Source organism: Dipodomys merriami, unplaced genomic scaffold (genome assembly GCF_024711535.1).
Source record: "Dipodomys merriami isolate MVZ:Mamm:240054 unplaced genomic scaffold, mDipMer1.0.p SCAF_29, whole genome shotgun sequence".
NCBI classification, from domain to species: Eukaryota; Metazoa; Chordata; class Mammalia; order Rodentia; family Heteromyidae; genus Dipodomys; species Dipodomys merriami.
This window is the reverse complement of record NW_027204381.1, coordinates 19,481,384-19,497,181: the sequence shown is the minus strand read 5'-3', so window position 1 is coordinate 19,497,181 and position 15,798 is coordinate 19,481,384. Positions and strand designations below refer to the sequence as shown.

Sequence of the window (15,798 nt, the reverse complement as noted above, 5' to 3'; positions counted from 1 at the left end):
GTGTTCCAGAACCTCTGTACATGATTACTTCCGGGATCTCTGTGCATGGTTATTTCTGGGCCCTCTATGCACGGTTATTTCCGGGATCTCTGTGCATGGTTACTTCCGGGCTTTCTGTGCATGATTACATCGTGGTTGCACAACTGTGGTTCCTCTCCCACTTTCCTACTCTCTTGCACAATGCTGAGAATACCTCATGAAGTTTCTCCTCCCCGCCATGCCACTTGCTAAGCGAGAGCATGGGTGACCTTGCCTGGAACACAGGCACTGCCACTATTTAACCATTGAGTTGACTTCATGTATGAATGAGAGACAAGAGACAGAGATAGAGAGACACATTCAGAGAGGAGACACAGAGGCACAGCGATAGAAGGCTTAGACAGAAATGGTGAGACAGACACAATGGCAGACATGAGACAAAGCACAACACAGAGACCGGAGGACAGAGACACACAGAGAACAATTCATGAAGGTGTCCTCTCAGCGAGTCCCGAATATGTAGAGCATATAGCACATGATCCGGTGCAGAGTAATTGCAGAAACTGTGCTAATAACTAATAACAATAAGAATGATAATATAAATAACACTTTATTCCTCCCATGAGGGGCTCTTGGAGGGCTACACACCATCAGTGAAGAAGAGCCAAAGTTTTGGGGGCCAATGAAGCAGGAATCCCATTATTGTTCTGAATAATTAATAACAATATTGAGCTAGAACCTGGCCAGTACTTGACATAGTAGATACTCAAAACATATTCATTATTAATGGTGAAGAGCTTCACAGAGGGCCTGGCGGGAATGTGATGGGGGTTGAAGAGACGGGAGCTATTTTGGTGATTTCATAGGCCAAGGGGCCTGACATGGGGAAGGAGGCGGACTGAGTGCATCAGAGGAGAGTGACCAGAGCGGTTTAGGGGACTTGGTGTGAAGTCATGTGACCAGGGTAACCGCTCTCTGAAGAGAGGGCTGAGAGCGCAGGCCAGAGACCAATGCAAGGACAAGGACAAACACTGTCCTTGAAGATGGATATAGAATTCGTAGGATGAAGCCAGAGAACACTCTGAGTCCAATGTTGGAGCAGGTAGTGGTTGTGGAGGAGGGGGCGGGGACGGGGACAGGGGGTTATTTCCAGAAAAGGGAGATATGTGAGAAGAAGTTGGACTGTGAGTTTCTGCAGCCCACTGGGCCAGTCCAGGTAACTAGCTCAGTTGGGGACTGGGTGGGACCTCAGCAGGGTTAGGGGGTGGGGCAGGGGTGGGTGTGGCTTCAGCCTTTCAAAAGGGAGGGCTCTATTTTCTGTTTTGTAGAGAAAGGTTCTAAGGTTCTTCCCTTTGTCTGTGACCCAGAGCGCTGGCCGGTAAGCCGTGGAGACACAGTCCAGTGACAATTTTTTTTTTCTCTCTCTCTCAAAAAAAAAAAAAAATCAGCCAGGTTCTGGTGGCTCAAGCCTCTAATCCTAGCTACTCAGGAGGCTGAGATCTGAGGATCACAGTTCAAAGCCAGGCCCAGGCAGGAAAGTCTGTGAGATTCTTATCTCCAATAAACTACTCAGAAAAAGCCAGAAATGGGTCTGTGGCTCAAAGTGGTAGACCGCTACCCTTGAGCAAAGACAACTCAAGGACAGTGCCTTATCCCTGAGTTCGAGCCCCACAATGGACCAAAAAAAAAAAAATCCGTTCTCTATCCTTAATAGTCTTGGGGATGAAACTTTATCTCAGCCTTCTTGAAAGTCTAAGTTAACGAGTCCACTGCTCACCTTTTTTAAAAGTTTATTTTATTTTATTTTGTCAGTGATGGGGCCTGAACTCTGGGCCTGGGCGCTGACCCTCAGCTCTTCAGCTCAAGGTTAGCATTCTACCACTTGAGCCATAGCTCCACTTCTGACTTTTTCTGCTTATGTGGTTCTGAGGAATCGAACAGGGCCTCATGCATGCAAGGCAAGCACTCTACCACTGAGCCACCTTCCCAGCCCCCACTGCTCACCTTTTATCCATGTGTTTGCTTTGTGCTCCCTGCTTTGTGACCTTTTTACTTTTTCTTTTCTGTGCCAGTTCTGGGGCTTGAACTCAGGGCCTGGATACTGTCCCTGAGCTTTTGGACTCAAGACTGACCCTCTACACTGAGCTGTGGTTCCACTCTGAACTTTAGCAGTTAATTGGAGATAAGAGTCTTTCCTGCCTGGCTTGGCTTTTAACCATGGTCTTCAGATCTCAGCCTCCTGAGTGGATAGGATTTCAGGCATGAGCCTCCAGTACCAGGCTTACTTTGTGACCTCTAACTGATTAGTGAAGAATGGCGTTTTCTGGAGGAAATCACCTTGTCTTTCCTTTATCTTGGGATGCAGGCTGGTAAGAATTTCACTCAAGCCAGGTTCTGATTTGAAAGCTACCAGCTTCAAGAGAGAAAAGTAAGGTGTCTTGATCCTGCAGCTGTTTGGGCAATTCCCGGCTGTATCTATGGAGCAGTGGAACTGAGTGCTGAAACATTTCACATTCTTCTCTGAATCTCCCAGTATCCTGCCAGTACCCAGTCCATGGTAGAGGCTTAGGAACCAGTATAGAATGAATGAATGAATGAATGAATATGGCAGCCAGTGGATTTTGACCAAGACAATTTAGACGGCAGGAAATACCCCAAGCCGTGGGCAAAGCCCAGCGTGGCTGATATACAGAATGCTTCATGACTAAAGATGCTGCCACAGTCCCTGGCCAGGGACCAGATCAGTCTCTCCCCCTCTTCTCTTCCTCCAGGGTTCCTTTCGCCTATTACCTAGAAGAGTTTCGGCTTGTACATGGATTACGCCAGGGAGCTGCAGGGGGGAGGGGTGGCGGCAAGGGGCTGGGGAGGCCTGTGGTAGGGGAGGGTGCTCAGGCTTGAAGTCTTGTTTACCCATTTTTAGCTGATGCCATTGTGATGGTTGGTCAGGGTGGCAGCCTGGGGGTGGAGTTAAACAGGGCTAAGGGAGATTGCCACACTGGCCCTGCCTGACTCTCCCTTTTTCCTGTTGATAGGGTTTCTAGCAGGCTCGGGCCTGTCCCAGCCTAACTTCAGCTCCTGTTTTCTGGGATGAAAATACTCTGGTCACATCATGTGTATGTTTGCATTTGGAACTTAAAAAAAAAAATTGGATGTAATGAACACTGACCTTCAGTGTCCTATAGAGAGGAAGCTAGTTACATGGGATTTAGTCTTAGATTATTATTTTTTTTCCTGTCTTGCATTCATTTCTATACATTTACCAAGTACCTGTAGCTAAATGATGGAGGAAACATAAACCTTGTCCACATGAAATTCAGGTAGGCCTGGTGTGGGTGATTCACATCTGTCTTCCTAGCTCTGTTCAGGAGTCTGAGATGTAAGGAATCATGGTTTAAAGCTAGCCTGGGCAGGAAAGTCTAACGACTTGTAGTTCTAATTATCCAACGCAAAGCAGGAAGTGGGACTGTGACTCAAGTGGTAGAGCACCCACCTTGAGTGAAAAAAGCTCAGGGACAGCACCCACGTCCTGAGTTCCACCCTAGTTCTGGCATATACATCCAAAAAGAAATAAGAAAGATAAGCGCATTCGAAGGGTAGAGACGCTCCCTGCTGGGGAACCATTGGGAACTTGAAGTGTTTTGTGAAGGCTAGACAAGATGGAAGGCTGCGAGCAGAAGAGGTGCCTAGGAAATTGGAGGCCAAGCAGATTTTCAGGCCTGGAAATAGAGCTCCTACTCAACCTCCCCAAGCCCACAAGGTGGGGCTGATACTGTCTCCCAGCTCCCAGCTCCCATTGGTCCATCTCCCTTCTTGATTGACAGTGGCTGCGTGGTTATTTGATGACTCTCTCTCTCCTCCCCGCCTGCTACTCCCTCTAGAGCCTGAGCTGCCCTAGAACAGGACCAGGGGGATGTGCTCTCACCCGTGAGTGTGTCTTGGGTGCCTGGCACAGACCACGCGTGCCCCCCTTTGTGCAGTGAGAGGGCGGAGTGAATGCCAGGTGGGGAAGATTGCTTATGCTCAGCCTGGTCCCAACTGAGCTCTGAGGCACAAGGAGGACCCGAGCCTGAGCTCATGGGGGGTGGGGGGCTGCGTGACCCCCTCATGGGTCAGCCTGTGCCCTGTCTGCTCTCTAGGCCCTTGGCTTCAGCCGCAGCGTGCTGTCTCTTGTCCTTACGATGCTACTCTGTCTTACTAGCCACAGACTGTCCCCTGTGTCCAAAATGCCTTCCTGGCTTCTCTGCCTCGAGAAGAGCCTCATCCTTCGAGTTCCCAGGCAAGCACTTTCTCTTCTGGGGGCAGGGGTGATACTTGCCACTTACCCTGGGGGAGAATCGGCCTTCTTGGCCCCCGGGTAGCACCTTGAGGTCACCCTGGATCATGCCCAACATTGTTTTGGGCACCTCCGAGGCAGAGAGTAAACATTATTCCCTTCTTCCCCACTAATCAGCTGGTCAATGGCACTGGCTGATCAATAAATGGTGGCCAGGGTAGATAGAGATCCAGGAAAGCAGTCGTTTGTTTGTTTGTTTTGGTACCGATCCTGGGGACTGAACTCAGGGCCTGGGCGCTGTTCTTGAGATTCTTTTTCTAAAGACTAGAACTCATCACTTGAGCCACAGAGCCTCTTTGGGCTTTTTCAGAGCAGTTTATTGGAGGTAAGTCTCATGAACTTTCCTGCCCAGGCTGGCTTTGAATCATGATCCTCAGATCTCAGCCTCCTGAGTAGCTAGGATTACAGGCGTGAGCCACCGGCGCCTGGCTCTGTCTCTAGTCTTTGCATGGCATAACTCTGTTTACCACCATAGACTCCAGCCTGGCACCTTCCAGATAGAAGCTTCTGGGTTCCAAGCCTCAGCTGAGGGGGCCCTGTTGACTTGCTACGTTCTAGCTCCAGCCAAGCCCTGCTAAACTTTTTTTGGGTCAGCACCAGATGGCATAGAAAAGAGGCAGCGGGAGGCCCCGCCCCTCCCAGCAGGGATGAGTGCCAGCCAGGATGGCCAATCAGAAGTCCCCATTTTCCCTCTAGGCCTCACTATGAATAAATATGACACGTTCCTCCAGGGACGGACACAGGACTCTGACTTTCACCCAGGGCAGGGTCCAGGCTCCAGCTCTCCAAACAGGCTCAAAGAGAAACCATTGCTAGGAGATGGCGCTGTGCAAGACTCTGTGCTCAGGAGGGGCCTGCAGAGGGGAGGAGGCTGGAGAGGAGAGGCAAGGAGGGCTGACCTGACCAAGAGTCACCCCATCTTCTTCCCAGGGCCAGGAGCTATGCTTGACCCGGCCTCATTAGTGAGAAAGGACAGGTCATTAACACAGGTAATTAGTGGCTTGCTCAGGGCTACATGCTCCCTTGATCCTGCCCTAAAGGCCGGCCAGGCTGCTGCCTTCCCTTCCCGAAGGCCTGAGTCCTTCCCCACACTGTGCCCGCCAGCCTCCCTCCCTCACATACATAGCCCAGCTCCTTCTCTGGGTGGCAGAGGGAGACAGGCTGAGACTCTGCAGTGGTTTCCCCTTTAGGAATCTATTCCACATCCTTCTTACATTGGCACAGGGGTTCTTGGTTTACAGAGCCTATTTACAAGCATTAGCTCACTAAATCTCTCCACTCATCCATGTGTGTGTGTGTGTGTGTGTGTGCGCGCGTGTATGCCTGGGGAATGTTGTTAAAGTCTCAGGACCGCACAGGGGGCCGGTCTTGTGGTGCATGTTATACACTGTTTGGCCCTGTAATTTGCCTTAGACACTATTTCCTGAAGGGGGTCCTCCAGTCTCCCCAGTGCCACCCCATGAGCAGCAGCACCTGCCAGGCTGCGCCCACTGCTCCTCTCTTCCCCTGGCACAGGGGATGGGTTTTTCCCACCCTGACTCCATGCAGCAGCGTCAAGTAGGCCAGCCCCTCCCTCTGTCTGCTCTCAGTCTTTTTACCAAAGTGGGGAAGTCCCAGGGTGGGAGGGAGGAACTGGCCACCGCAAGCCCAGCCCGCTGCCTCTTTCCCCCTGGGACAGCCCTTCCCTTCCCCTCTCCTTGCCTTTTGGTTGCTGAGCAGTGGCTGCTACATCTCGGCCCAGGATTGGAGAATGATGATCTGAATCACTGTCCATAGGGAAGGTGATGGGGAAACGAAAAATAATAGCTACTAAAAGGCCCAGACTAAAAAAGTAAGATAGAACTGGGAAGTAAGAACTGAAAAATCAGAGCGGCGAGCTCTCCTCCCATCTTCTCCTTTTAGATGTCGAAGGATAAGAACAGGGGAACAGGAAGGGGCGACCCATGTCTGCTCTCTCCTTTGAGGTATTCAGAAGCTGCCAACTCTCTACATAGCTAGGGAGAAAGCAAATTGGTTCCTTCCTAGTTATTGTTCCTGCGTGTTGGATGACAGAACCTGTCACCTGTTGCTACCATGACCACAATGCCGACTCTGCCTTATCTCAGGAAGTATAGAGACGGTGCATGCAAGGTACACTTTTGAGTCTTCACGCTTATTTCTTGTGTGAGAATCAGGACCCGTTTTCCCCTCCCTTTCCATATTTCCCTTTATGTTTTACTCTTTTACTAAAATAAAGCCTTGCGAAAGCTCCCACCTTGGGACAATCTCCCTTTTGTGGGACAGCTTGAACCATTTTTCACTGGGGATCCCTGGTCCCCCTCACTCCCCCAGCCCTGTGGTCTTGAAAGGTGGATCGCATTTCCTTGCCCCAAGACAAGCAAGTCATAAGGCCATAAGGAGGAGGAAGAGGAGAGGAGGAGCGAACTGGGAGGCCATGTAGAAGATTTTGAGATTATTTGGGGGATCTCTGTGCTGTTTGATTGCCAAAGAAAAGTCACATGTCCCCCTTGGGAGAGGTGGAGAGGCACCTGGCACCAGGGCCAGCCAGCAGACCCGGGGCACTGCACAGGGGCGGGCAGGAGGCAGGAGGGACTGACTGGCCCGGACAGCCCTGGCTTCTGTGCCCAGCTCATGAGAAGATGGTTAGTAATGGAGAGGAAGGGAGGCCGGTGGGGTAGCAGGCAAGTAAGGGGCTCATGTTTACAACTTTAAATGTTACAAAGTCCTCAGGCTTGTTTTATAGGGAGAGCACCCCATAAAACCTCCCCCCCAACTCCACTCACCATGCTGCCTTGCGGATCCTCCTACAGTCCCAAATGGAGGTCTGCCACCACAGCAGGAGGAGGAAGGGCTCCGATGGGCCCTGGTCAGCACTGACCAGAGGAGGCCTGAATGCAGGGTCCCCCTTGGCTCCTTCTGACCGGCATCTTCTCTCTCCAGCAAGCTGTGACCTCCCGCCACCGTAGTCCACGGGTGACCTGGGGGCTGTGGGGTGACTTGACTCAAACAACCCCACAGGTGAAGTTGTCAAACTGGAATGATTATGTACCTTGTAACCTGACACCCATCCCAGGGGCTGGCACAACACCCAGAGTCATTCCTGGGCCCTACAGCCTCAGAACAGGTGACACACCTAAAAAGTTACAAAAGTCCTCCCTGCCCCTCCCTGCAATGGCTTCCACCAGCTGGGCGTTGCTCTAGGCCAGGTGGTGGCAGACAATTCTCTCTCTCTTTCCTTGCTGTTTGCCTGTGGGATTTCTCACCATGTGTGTGCTGGAGCTGGAGGAGTTGAGTCAGGGTGACAGAATTTTCTGCTCTACAAAACGGGCCGATGGCGCTATGTGTGGAGCAGCAGATTGGGGCGGGGGTGGGGGGCAGCGTCCTTTTGGGGGATCTGGGAAGACTTGCTGTAGCATTTCCCTGGGCCCAGGAGTGAAGAGGTGGGGTCTAGGGCCCATGTGGAGCCGCCTGCCCAGGATGCCCACTCAGTCTTAGCACTTATTGGATGAGTTAATTTACACCATTGATTTTCACAAAGGAGTTTTACTGTGGTAGTTACATCCATGTGATGTGCTTTATCAACATCCAAAGAATGCAGATTTGTATTGTAGATGTACAAGTTAACTCAATTTATATGCATCTTTTTAAAGTCCTCTCCCTATACATCCCCCTCTTTTTAAAAGTTTTTAGTAGATCTCATTGTGCTATTTGTTTTGTCTGTCTGTCTATCTATCTATCTATCTATCTATCTATCTATCTATCTATCTATCTATCTATCTTTAATTATATTCACTACCCCATCCACCCTGTTACCTTCTTTCCCACTATCTCTGATTCCTCTCCCAAACAGTCCACCTTTTACAATATGTCATCATTATTACTATTGATATCATTTTATCTTTTATTTATTTTTCTCTGGACAAAGGGCCTAGGTGCTGTCTCTGAGCTCTTTTGTTTATGGTTAGTGCTCTACCATTTTGAGCCACAGCTTCGCTTCTGGTTTTCTGGTGGTTATGTGGAGATAAGAGTGTCATGGATTTTCCTGCCAGGCTGGCTTTGAACCATGATCCTCAGATCTCAGCCTCCTGAGTAGCTAGGATTACAAGTATAAGCCACCAGCACCCAGTTGTCCCTCACTTTTTTTTTCTCTCAAGACTAGCACTCTACCATTTGATCCACAGTTCCATTTCTGGCTTTTTAGTGGTTAATTGGAGATATGTGTCTTATGGACTTTCCTGCCCAGGCTGGAATCAAACCAGATCCTCAGATTTCAGCCCTCTGAGTAGCTAGGATTATAGGCATGAGCCACCAGTTCCTGGCCGCCTCCTCCTCCTCCTCCTCCTCCTCCTTCTTCTTCTTCTTCTTCTGCTAGATGCTGTATTTGCCTTTCTGAGTTTGTTTGGTTTTATCCATTTTCCTGCAAATGACATGCATCTCACTCTTTTTTATTGCTGTATAATGCTCCACTCTGCATATGTCCCACATTCTCTTTATCTGCTCATGCATTGTTGGGCACCTGTGGTGATAGATTATATCTCTGCTCTAAGCAGGGGTATGCCAGTTTCTCCATTGTATTTGTACATTCCTTCAGATGCATGCCCAGGAGTGGAATAGGTTATCATCCTGCTAAGTCTTCTGGTTTTACTTCTGTAAGCATTTTATTTGATCCACCTGAAGTCCATTTTCATCTAAAGTGGTAGTACTTCCTTCATAAGGTATTTATAAGAATTAAATGAGATAATCCATGGAACATACTTGGCATCTAAAAGTGCCTTTGTGAATAGGGGTGTTATTCATATCCATTTCCATAACTGTGTGTTTACTGAGCCAGCAGCGCCTCTTTTCACTAAGTACTTCTGATTAGGAGTGAAAAGACCTGAGCCCTGAATAGACACAGGGAAGTAGACTGGAGGAGACAAGACACATCCATAACTCTTGCAAAGTTTAAAAAAATCGCTCCAGTGGAGACAAAAAGAAAATTCTAGGAGTTTGGAGAACTTCCCACCTTTCCTCATCTGTGAGATGGGACCAAGAACAGGACCTGTGTGCGTCATAGGACTGTGATAAAGACTCGGAGGCTTTACATTGTGCAAAGTGCCCACAGTGGTGCCAAATAAACGTCAGTGAAGTGAAAAAGATGTTTATTATAGCCACAGGTCAAATGAACCGTCGCCCTCACAATGGGCGTTTTCATTGCTGTGTATTTCTGTCATACGTTCTTCACACATCATTAGTTCTCTGTTGCTTCCTTACCAGCAGGCATGTGTACTTGATTCCAGATGCGTCTTCCCAGCTGACAGTAGAAGGAGCTGACTTCTTTTGGGTCTGTGACTTGGGAGAATCGGGAAGGCCTGTGGCGGCCTGTGGCCCTGCTCAGTGTGGGCTGCCCCAGCCTGCATCTGTAGCTCCCCTAGCTTTGCAGATGTTCTTTGATTGTGTTTGGTCCAGTTCTGTGCTCCCGTCATAAAGGCCCAGCTCCCATGTTTCTGGGCTCTGCAGTTCCATCCAGACAACACCCTCAAGTCCCCAGGTCTTGTATCCTATGGGTGCTGTTGAGAAGCCCTGAGTCAGCTGATGATCAAGCTTTGACCTTCTGCTGCGGGTACTTGGAAAGGTTTGTTGGGGAGATCAGGGCAGTCCTCCTTGTCATCCAGGACCCAATGTTCTGCCCGGGTAACATGCAGAGCATATTCTCACAGAAGCCAGGGGTCTAGAAACGAGTCAGCCAGGGCGTGGGTGCCCTATCCAGCACTGTGCAGGGAGCAGGCCTGCTCCGCGGGGAAGGGGACCTCAGGGCTCTGCACAGTGCTGCCTGGCAGGAAGCTCTTTTTTCATTTTACTCTCATGACAACCCTGCATCTTGGAGCAGAGGCTCAGAGAAACGGAGTGACTTGTCCAGCGTTTGCTGGTCCTCGGCCTGGAACGAACCAGTCCCAGGCTCCTTCTCATGGCAGTTCACTCTGCCTTTTGTTGGCAACTTGGCACCAGTCCTTCTGCTGGGTTTCGGTGGGTGCTGGCTTGGGCCGATAGTGTTGTCTCCATGATTGCATCCACCCAGAGCCTCAGAATGTAACCTGATTTGGGAATCAAGTCCTTGAAGGTGTGATTGGTGAGGATTTGGCTAGGCTGGAGTGGCACGAGCCCTTTATCTAACGTGTGTGGTCTGGCCAAACGAAGAGAAGGAACACAGAGACAAACACACAAAGGTGGAAGATGATGCACAGGCACGCAGGGAGATGACTGTGTGAAGACAGAGGCAGACGTGGACCCTCTGTGGCTTCTGGGAGCCAGAAGAGGGAAACAAGGATCCTGCCATGGGCTGAATGTGTCCCCACCCCCAGGTCATGTACAGCAGTGTAGCAGTGGCTTCATGACACCTTAGGATCGGGTTCATTGCTATGGGAGGAGGCTCTTAACAAAAGGATCACGTGGGTCGCAACCTTTCTCTGTCTCTCTTACATACTTACCAGCCCTCCTGCCCTGCTGAGATACAGCCTGGAGGCCCTCAGCACAGGGGCTGGCAGTGTGCTTTTGGACAGCTTAGTTTCCAGAACGGTGAGAAAAACCATCCTCAGCGTGGTGGCGGGGAGAGGTGCCCTCCACAGGCCCAGTGACCTCCAGCCCGCGACACTGTTGGGAGGTGGTAAAAGTTTTAAGCAGTGAGGCTCAGTCTTCTGTTCATGTTGGGGTGTTGGGGTCATGGCTGCTTCTCTTTCTCTGCTTCCTGGCCACCATGAGGCAAGCCGTTCTGCTCCTCCGTGCGCTCCTGCCATGATGTGCTGCTCTGTCACAGACCCAAAAGCCACGGGGCCAGTCAGCTATGGATTGGAACTTCTACAACTAGGAGCCAGCCGCTCCCCTCTCTACTCCCCCCCCCCCAAATAAAACCTTTTTCCCTCTTTACGTGAGTTGCTCATCTCAGGTATTTGGCCACACTAATGGAATGTCGGGCACGCCCAGTTTCAGTAGGTATACTGCCACTGGAACACCCATGAGACAGGTCAGACCCTCCCCTGGAGAGCGGGGAGAGCGAGGCTGTGCTGGCACTGGACAGCACAAGCCCCAGCTTGTGAGATGGTCCACATCCAGCCGTGGTTCTGTCTTCCTGAAGCACCTGCAGCAGCCTCTCTGTGTTTCTCTGTCTCCTTGCACACTCCCATGCCCATCCCTTTCCTCCACAGAGCAGCCAAACCTGTTCAAGTCCCAGATGAATGATTATCTTAGTCCATTTTGTGTTGAGAATCCCAACATCAGGTAGCTAGCACGTGGTGAGAGCCTTCTTGTCCCACACTTCCACGGTGGAAAGGGAGTGTATTCATTTCTCCCTATTTATTTTTGTGGCCAAAATACCCGAAGAACAATGTCAAGGGAGAAAGATTTATTTGCTTTTGTATCGGTCCTGGGACTTGAACTCAGGGCCCGGGTGCTATCCCTGAGCTTTTTTCCTCAAGCCAATGCTCCAACGCTTGAGCCACAGCTCCATTTCCCCCTTTTAGTGGTTAATTGGTGATAAGGATTTCACAGACTTTCCTGTCTGGGCTGGCTCAGAGCTGTGATCCTTAGATCTCAGCTTCCTGAGTAGCTAGGATTACAGGTGTGAGCCACCAGCACCAGGCAAAAGATTGACTTTTACTTGCTTTGTTTTGAGGCTTCAGTTCATGGTCACTTGGCTCCATGTTTCTGGACCTCTGGGAACACATTATGGTACTGAGACAGTATGGATGAGGAGGTAATTCTCCTCATGGAAGACAGGAAGCAGGGGATTAAGGAAGTAACCACCCACTTAAGCAAGGCCCACCTCCAAAAGTGTCTACCATGCCCCCCAAATAGTTTCACTGGCTAGAGACCAAGGATTCAAAGCCATGAACCTGTGGGGGGATATTTCATGGTCAAATCATAGCAGGGTGGAAGAGGTGGAGGGTAAGAGAGAGAGAGAGAGAGAGAGAGAGAGCGAGAGAGAGAGAGAGAGAGAGAGAGAGAGAGAGAGAGAGAGAGAGAGAGAGGTTGACCCATGGTAATGGCATTCATTAATCCATTCTCTCAGTCCTCTTGGGCCAGTCACCTTTCATTAGACCCTATTTCCTGATACTGTTTTATTGGTAATTCCATTTCCAGCACATGCATTTTGGTGGGGGGGGTGTTAAGACATGGCGAAGCTAGCCTTTTAAGTATTTCTGGTGCCCCTGTGCTGAGCTTCCCGGGAGAGACCTCTTTTGTCATTTTGTCTGTGGCATTAGCATAGTGCTTGGCACCCAAGAGGTGCTTACATGTTGGCCATGTAAATTTAATTGAAGGCCGGTGTCCTGACGCAGAAGACAACTCGGTCAGGTAGGGAAAGGCTCAGATGCCAGGTAGGAGGCAGCTGGGACCGTTGAGGTGTGAACGAAAAGGCACGACCCCAGGGAGGCAGAGAGAGAGGAAAAGGGAAGAGAAATGTCCTCCCTGTGGTTTTAGTCTGGTGGAGCGGGTGGGGACCCCGCTGGAGGAGAGATCTTAGGTTGTCGATGTCCAGGCTTTGGCCTGCGCTGCGATGATAATTTATTGATAGTGCTGACAGCAATGCTTGGGAGGAGGCTGCTGGCTCCAGGGTGCCCCTTGGCTTGTGCAGGACAGACAGAAACCCAGACGCCATGCCGCCAGGTAGCGAAAGCTTATTTCCCCAGCCCGGGGGGCCGGGGAGGGGAGGGCGTTTTTCCAAGTAGCTGTCATCTCCAGCCTAGAGGCCTGCAGAGAGCAGCGCAGAGATCAAAGCAGTGTGAGCATCCACACAGGCAGCCATGGTAGACACCCCAGACAGCACCCTCCCCCTTCCCTGTCCACTCACCACCCAGAATGCCACAGAGCAGTAGGTTCGAGGCCTGAATTCTTTTGCCTGTGTCTGCTGGTTCTGGGGCTTGAACTCAGAGCCAGGGAGCCGTCCCTTTGCTTTTTCACCCAAGACTGGTATGCTACCACATGAGTCACAGCTCCCATTCTAACTTTTCACTGGTTAATTGGAGATAAGAGTCTCTCAGACTTGTCTGCCCTAGCTGGCTTTGAACCTCAATCCTCAGATCTCAGCCTCCTGAGTGGTTAGGATTGCAGGTGTGAACCACTAGTGCCTGGCTCTGATTTTTTATTTCTTCCCATCAGCAGGGTTCAAAGAAGTTTGGGGAGCCAGGCACCAGTGGTTCACACCTATAATCCTAGCTACGCAGGAGGCTGAGATCTGAGGGTCTCAGTTCAAAGCCAGCCCAGGCAGATGTCTGTGAGACTCATCTCCAATTAAGCACTAGAAAGCCGGAAGTGGTGCTGTGGTTCAAGTGGTAGCGCGACCTATGTACGAAGGTGTCCTGTTCCTGTTTTGTTTGTTCTGCAAGAGCCCCTAGCACTGTGTGGAGTAAGACACTGGGGTTGAGGGCATGGCGGAGACCAAGGCAGAAGTGCAGGCAAGAGATAATGAGGTAGGTCCCAGCGCAGGGGAACCAGGAGCGAGCAGAGAGAGGTTCACATCAGAGGCAGCATTGGTGACTAATGGAATGGCAGGGAAGCTAGCCAGAAAAATGCCAGTACTTTAATTTTTACCAAGGTGGCCGGCAGAGGTGGGCTGTGGGTTTAGGGAGGAAGATGACTGGGTGTCCTCAGATAGTCGGGGAGCACTGGGCGGAGCTCCCCGCCCGCCAGGCTTCCCGGATGTGTTGGGCAGGACTGGGCAGGTGGTGGTCATGATGGCTCTTGAACAAAGCAAGTAGAGGGACAGCAAGGGGGCCCAGTCCATCCACACCTCCCACCCCACACCCCACGTGTGGGTACCCCATTTCTTCCTGCTCCCCTGTGCCACCGTGGAGAGAGGATTCAGTCACTCATCCACGAGGCTTCAGGCAGAAGAAGCCATTGGGAAATCCCGAGGGGGCTGGGAGTGTCCTCATTGTTGTCAGAGCTGAGATAAGAGAAGTGAAAGGCGCAGGAGGGGGTGGGGGTGGGGTGTGGGCTGCTGGGGCTCCCCACACCTGGCAGGGACGCAAGTTTCACCGGGAAGAAGGACTCCCCTGGGTTGTGTTGAGAGCATCTAGTCGTTTCTCGGTTGTGCTGTCTGGGCTGCGGGGTGAGCTCGGCTGGAGTCCACGGCGTGGGGGAGGGGTGTCTTGATCTGGAGAAGGGAAGGGTTTAGTATCACTGGTGATTCCGAAGGCGGCCAGTTAACACAAAAAAGCTGGACTGGAGGTATGGCTCAGGTGGCAGAGCACCAGCCATGAGTAACATGAGAACTTGAGTTCAAGCTTGAAACTCTAATATATAAATAATAATAATACAGATGGGAACAAAGATTCAAAAGAAGATAAGTGGGGAAGAGAGAGATAGAGAAGAGACAGAAAAGAGATGAGAAGCATAAGGAGAAAACAGGCAACTGAACATAAAGAAGACATGAGTTAAGATATGGAAAGGGTGGCTACATAGTTCTTAGCTGCACAGGAAGCCATAGGTAGGAGGATCTTGGTTCAGGCCTGGCCAGGCAAGAACTGTGGGATGTCACCTGAAAAATAAGCAAGCTGGGTGCTGGGGGCTCACCCCTGTCCTAGCTACTCAGGAGGCTGAGATCTGAGGATCATAGTTCAAAGCCAGTCTGGACAGGAAAGTCTGTGGGACTCTTTCTCTCCAACTAGCCACTAGAAAATTGGAAGTGGTGCTGTGGCTCAAACTGGTAGAACACTAGCCTTGAGCAGAGACAGTGCCTGGGCCCTGAGTTCAAGCCCCATGATTGACAACAAAATAAATAAAGCAAAAAGTGTTGGAGTCATGGCTCAAATGGTAGAGGACCTGCCTAGCACCCTGTTGGTAGGCTCATGTTGGTAGAGAAAGGCCCTGGATGGTAAGGATGGAGGAGGGGGGTCTGGTCACCAATCCAGGACCAAGCAAGCTAGTATGGGAGCCAGGAATTAGGTTGATGGCTAGGAGTTGGGGCTCAGACCCAGCCCTGATTGCCTCTACTGCCTTGCCTTCCACCCCCACCCCAATCCCACACCCAGATTCTCCTCCTCCTTGCCCCACACAGATGGGCCTGCCGGTTTGTCTGCCTCCACTGGCTCCCAGCCTCTCCCAAGCCGAAGCCTGGGAGATAAAAATGCTAATCATTTGTTCTCAGTACTTATCATTAGTCAGTACTAGCTTCCACCTCTAGGGGAGGAGCACCCTGGGGTCTCTAGCCAGCCCTTAGCCACCAGAGCCGACAGCCTCACCCTAAGTCCTTGATCTGGAGTTCCCAACAGCGTTCCTTGTCTCCTTGGGGCCGGGGGTGGGCTGGGTGGGAGGAATCAGCACTACTTTCACAGTGAGGTTGAAGGTGAGCCACCTTGGAGCCCCTCTACCCCGCCAAGGCACTCGGACGTCTGCCATTTGCTTCTCTTGGCAGTGGAGTCCCCCTCTTGGCTTGTGTTTTTAATCATGGCGGCCAAGGTCCAACGTCCGTGGCTGCTGGTGACTTCTCAAGCTCTCTGAGGCGGGGTATG

General features: G+C 51.0%; 2 protein-coding genes across 4 annotated transcripts in view; one reads left to right on the top strand and one right to left on the bottom strand.

The window, feature by feature from the left end:
• Nucleotides 1-7,359, bottom strand: part of Tmprss4 (transmembrane serine protease 4) — a 30,286-nt gene extending 22,927 nt beyond the window's left edge. The window contains exon 1 of the mRNA XM_070038568.1: nt 7,096-7,359. Within this exon, the coding sequence (XP_069894669.1) occupies nt 7,096-7,098 (3 nt within the window). The 5' untranslated portion in view covers nt 7,099-7,359. The remainder of the gene's footprint in view (nt 1-7,095) is intronic.
• Nucleotides 1-15,798, top strand: part of Smim35 (small integral membrane protein 35) — a 41,045-nt gene that overhangs the window by 10,889 nt on the left and 14,358 nt on the right. The gene's annotated exons all lie outside the window — the stretch shown is intronic.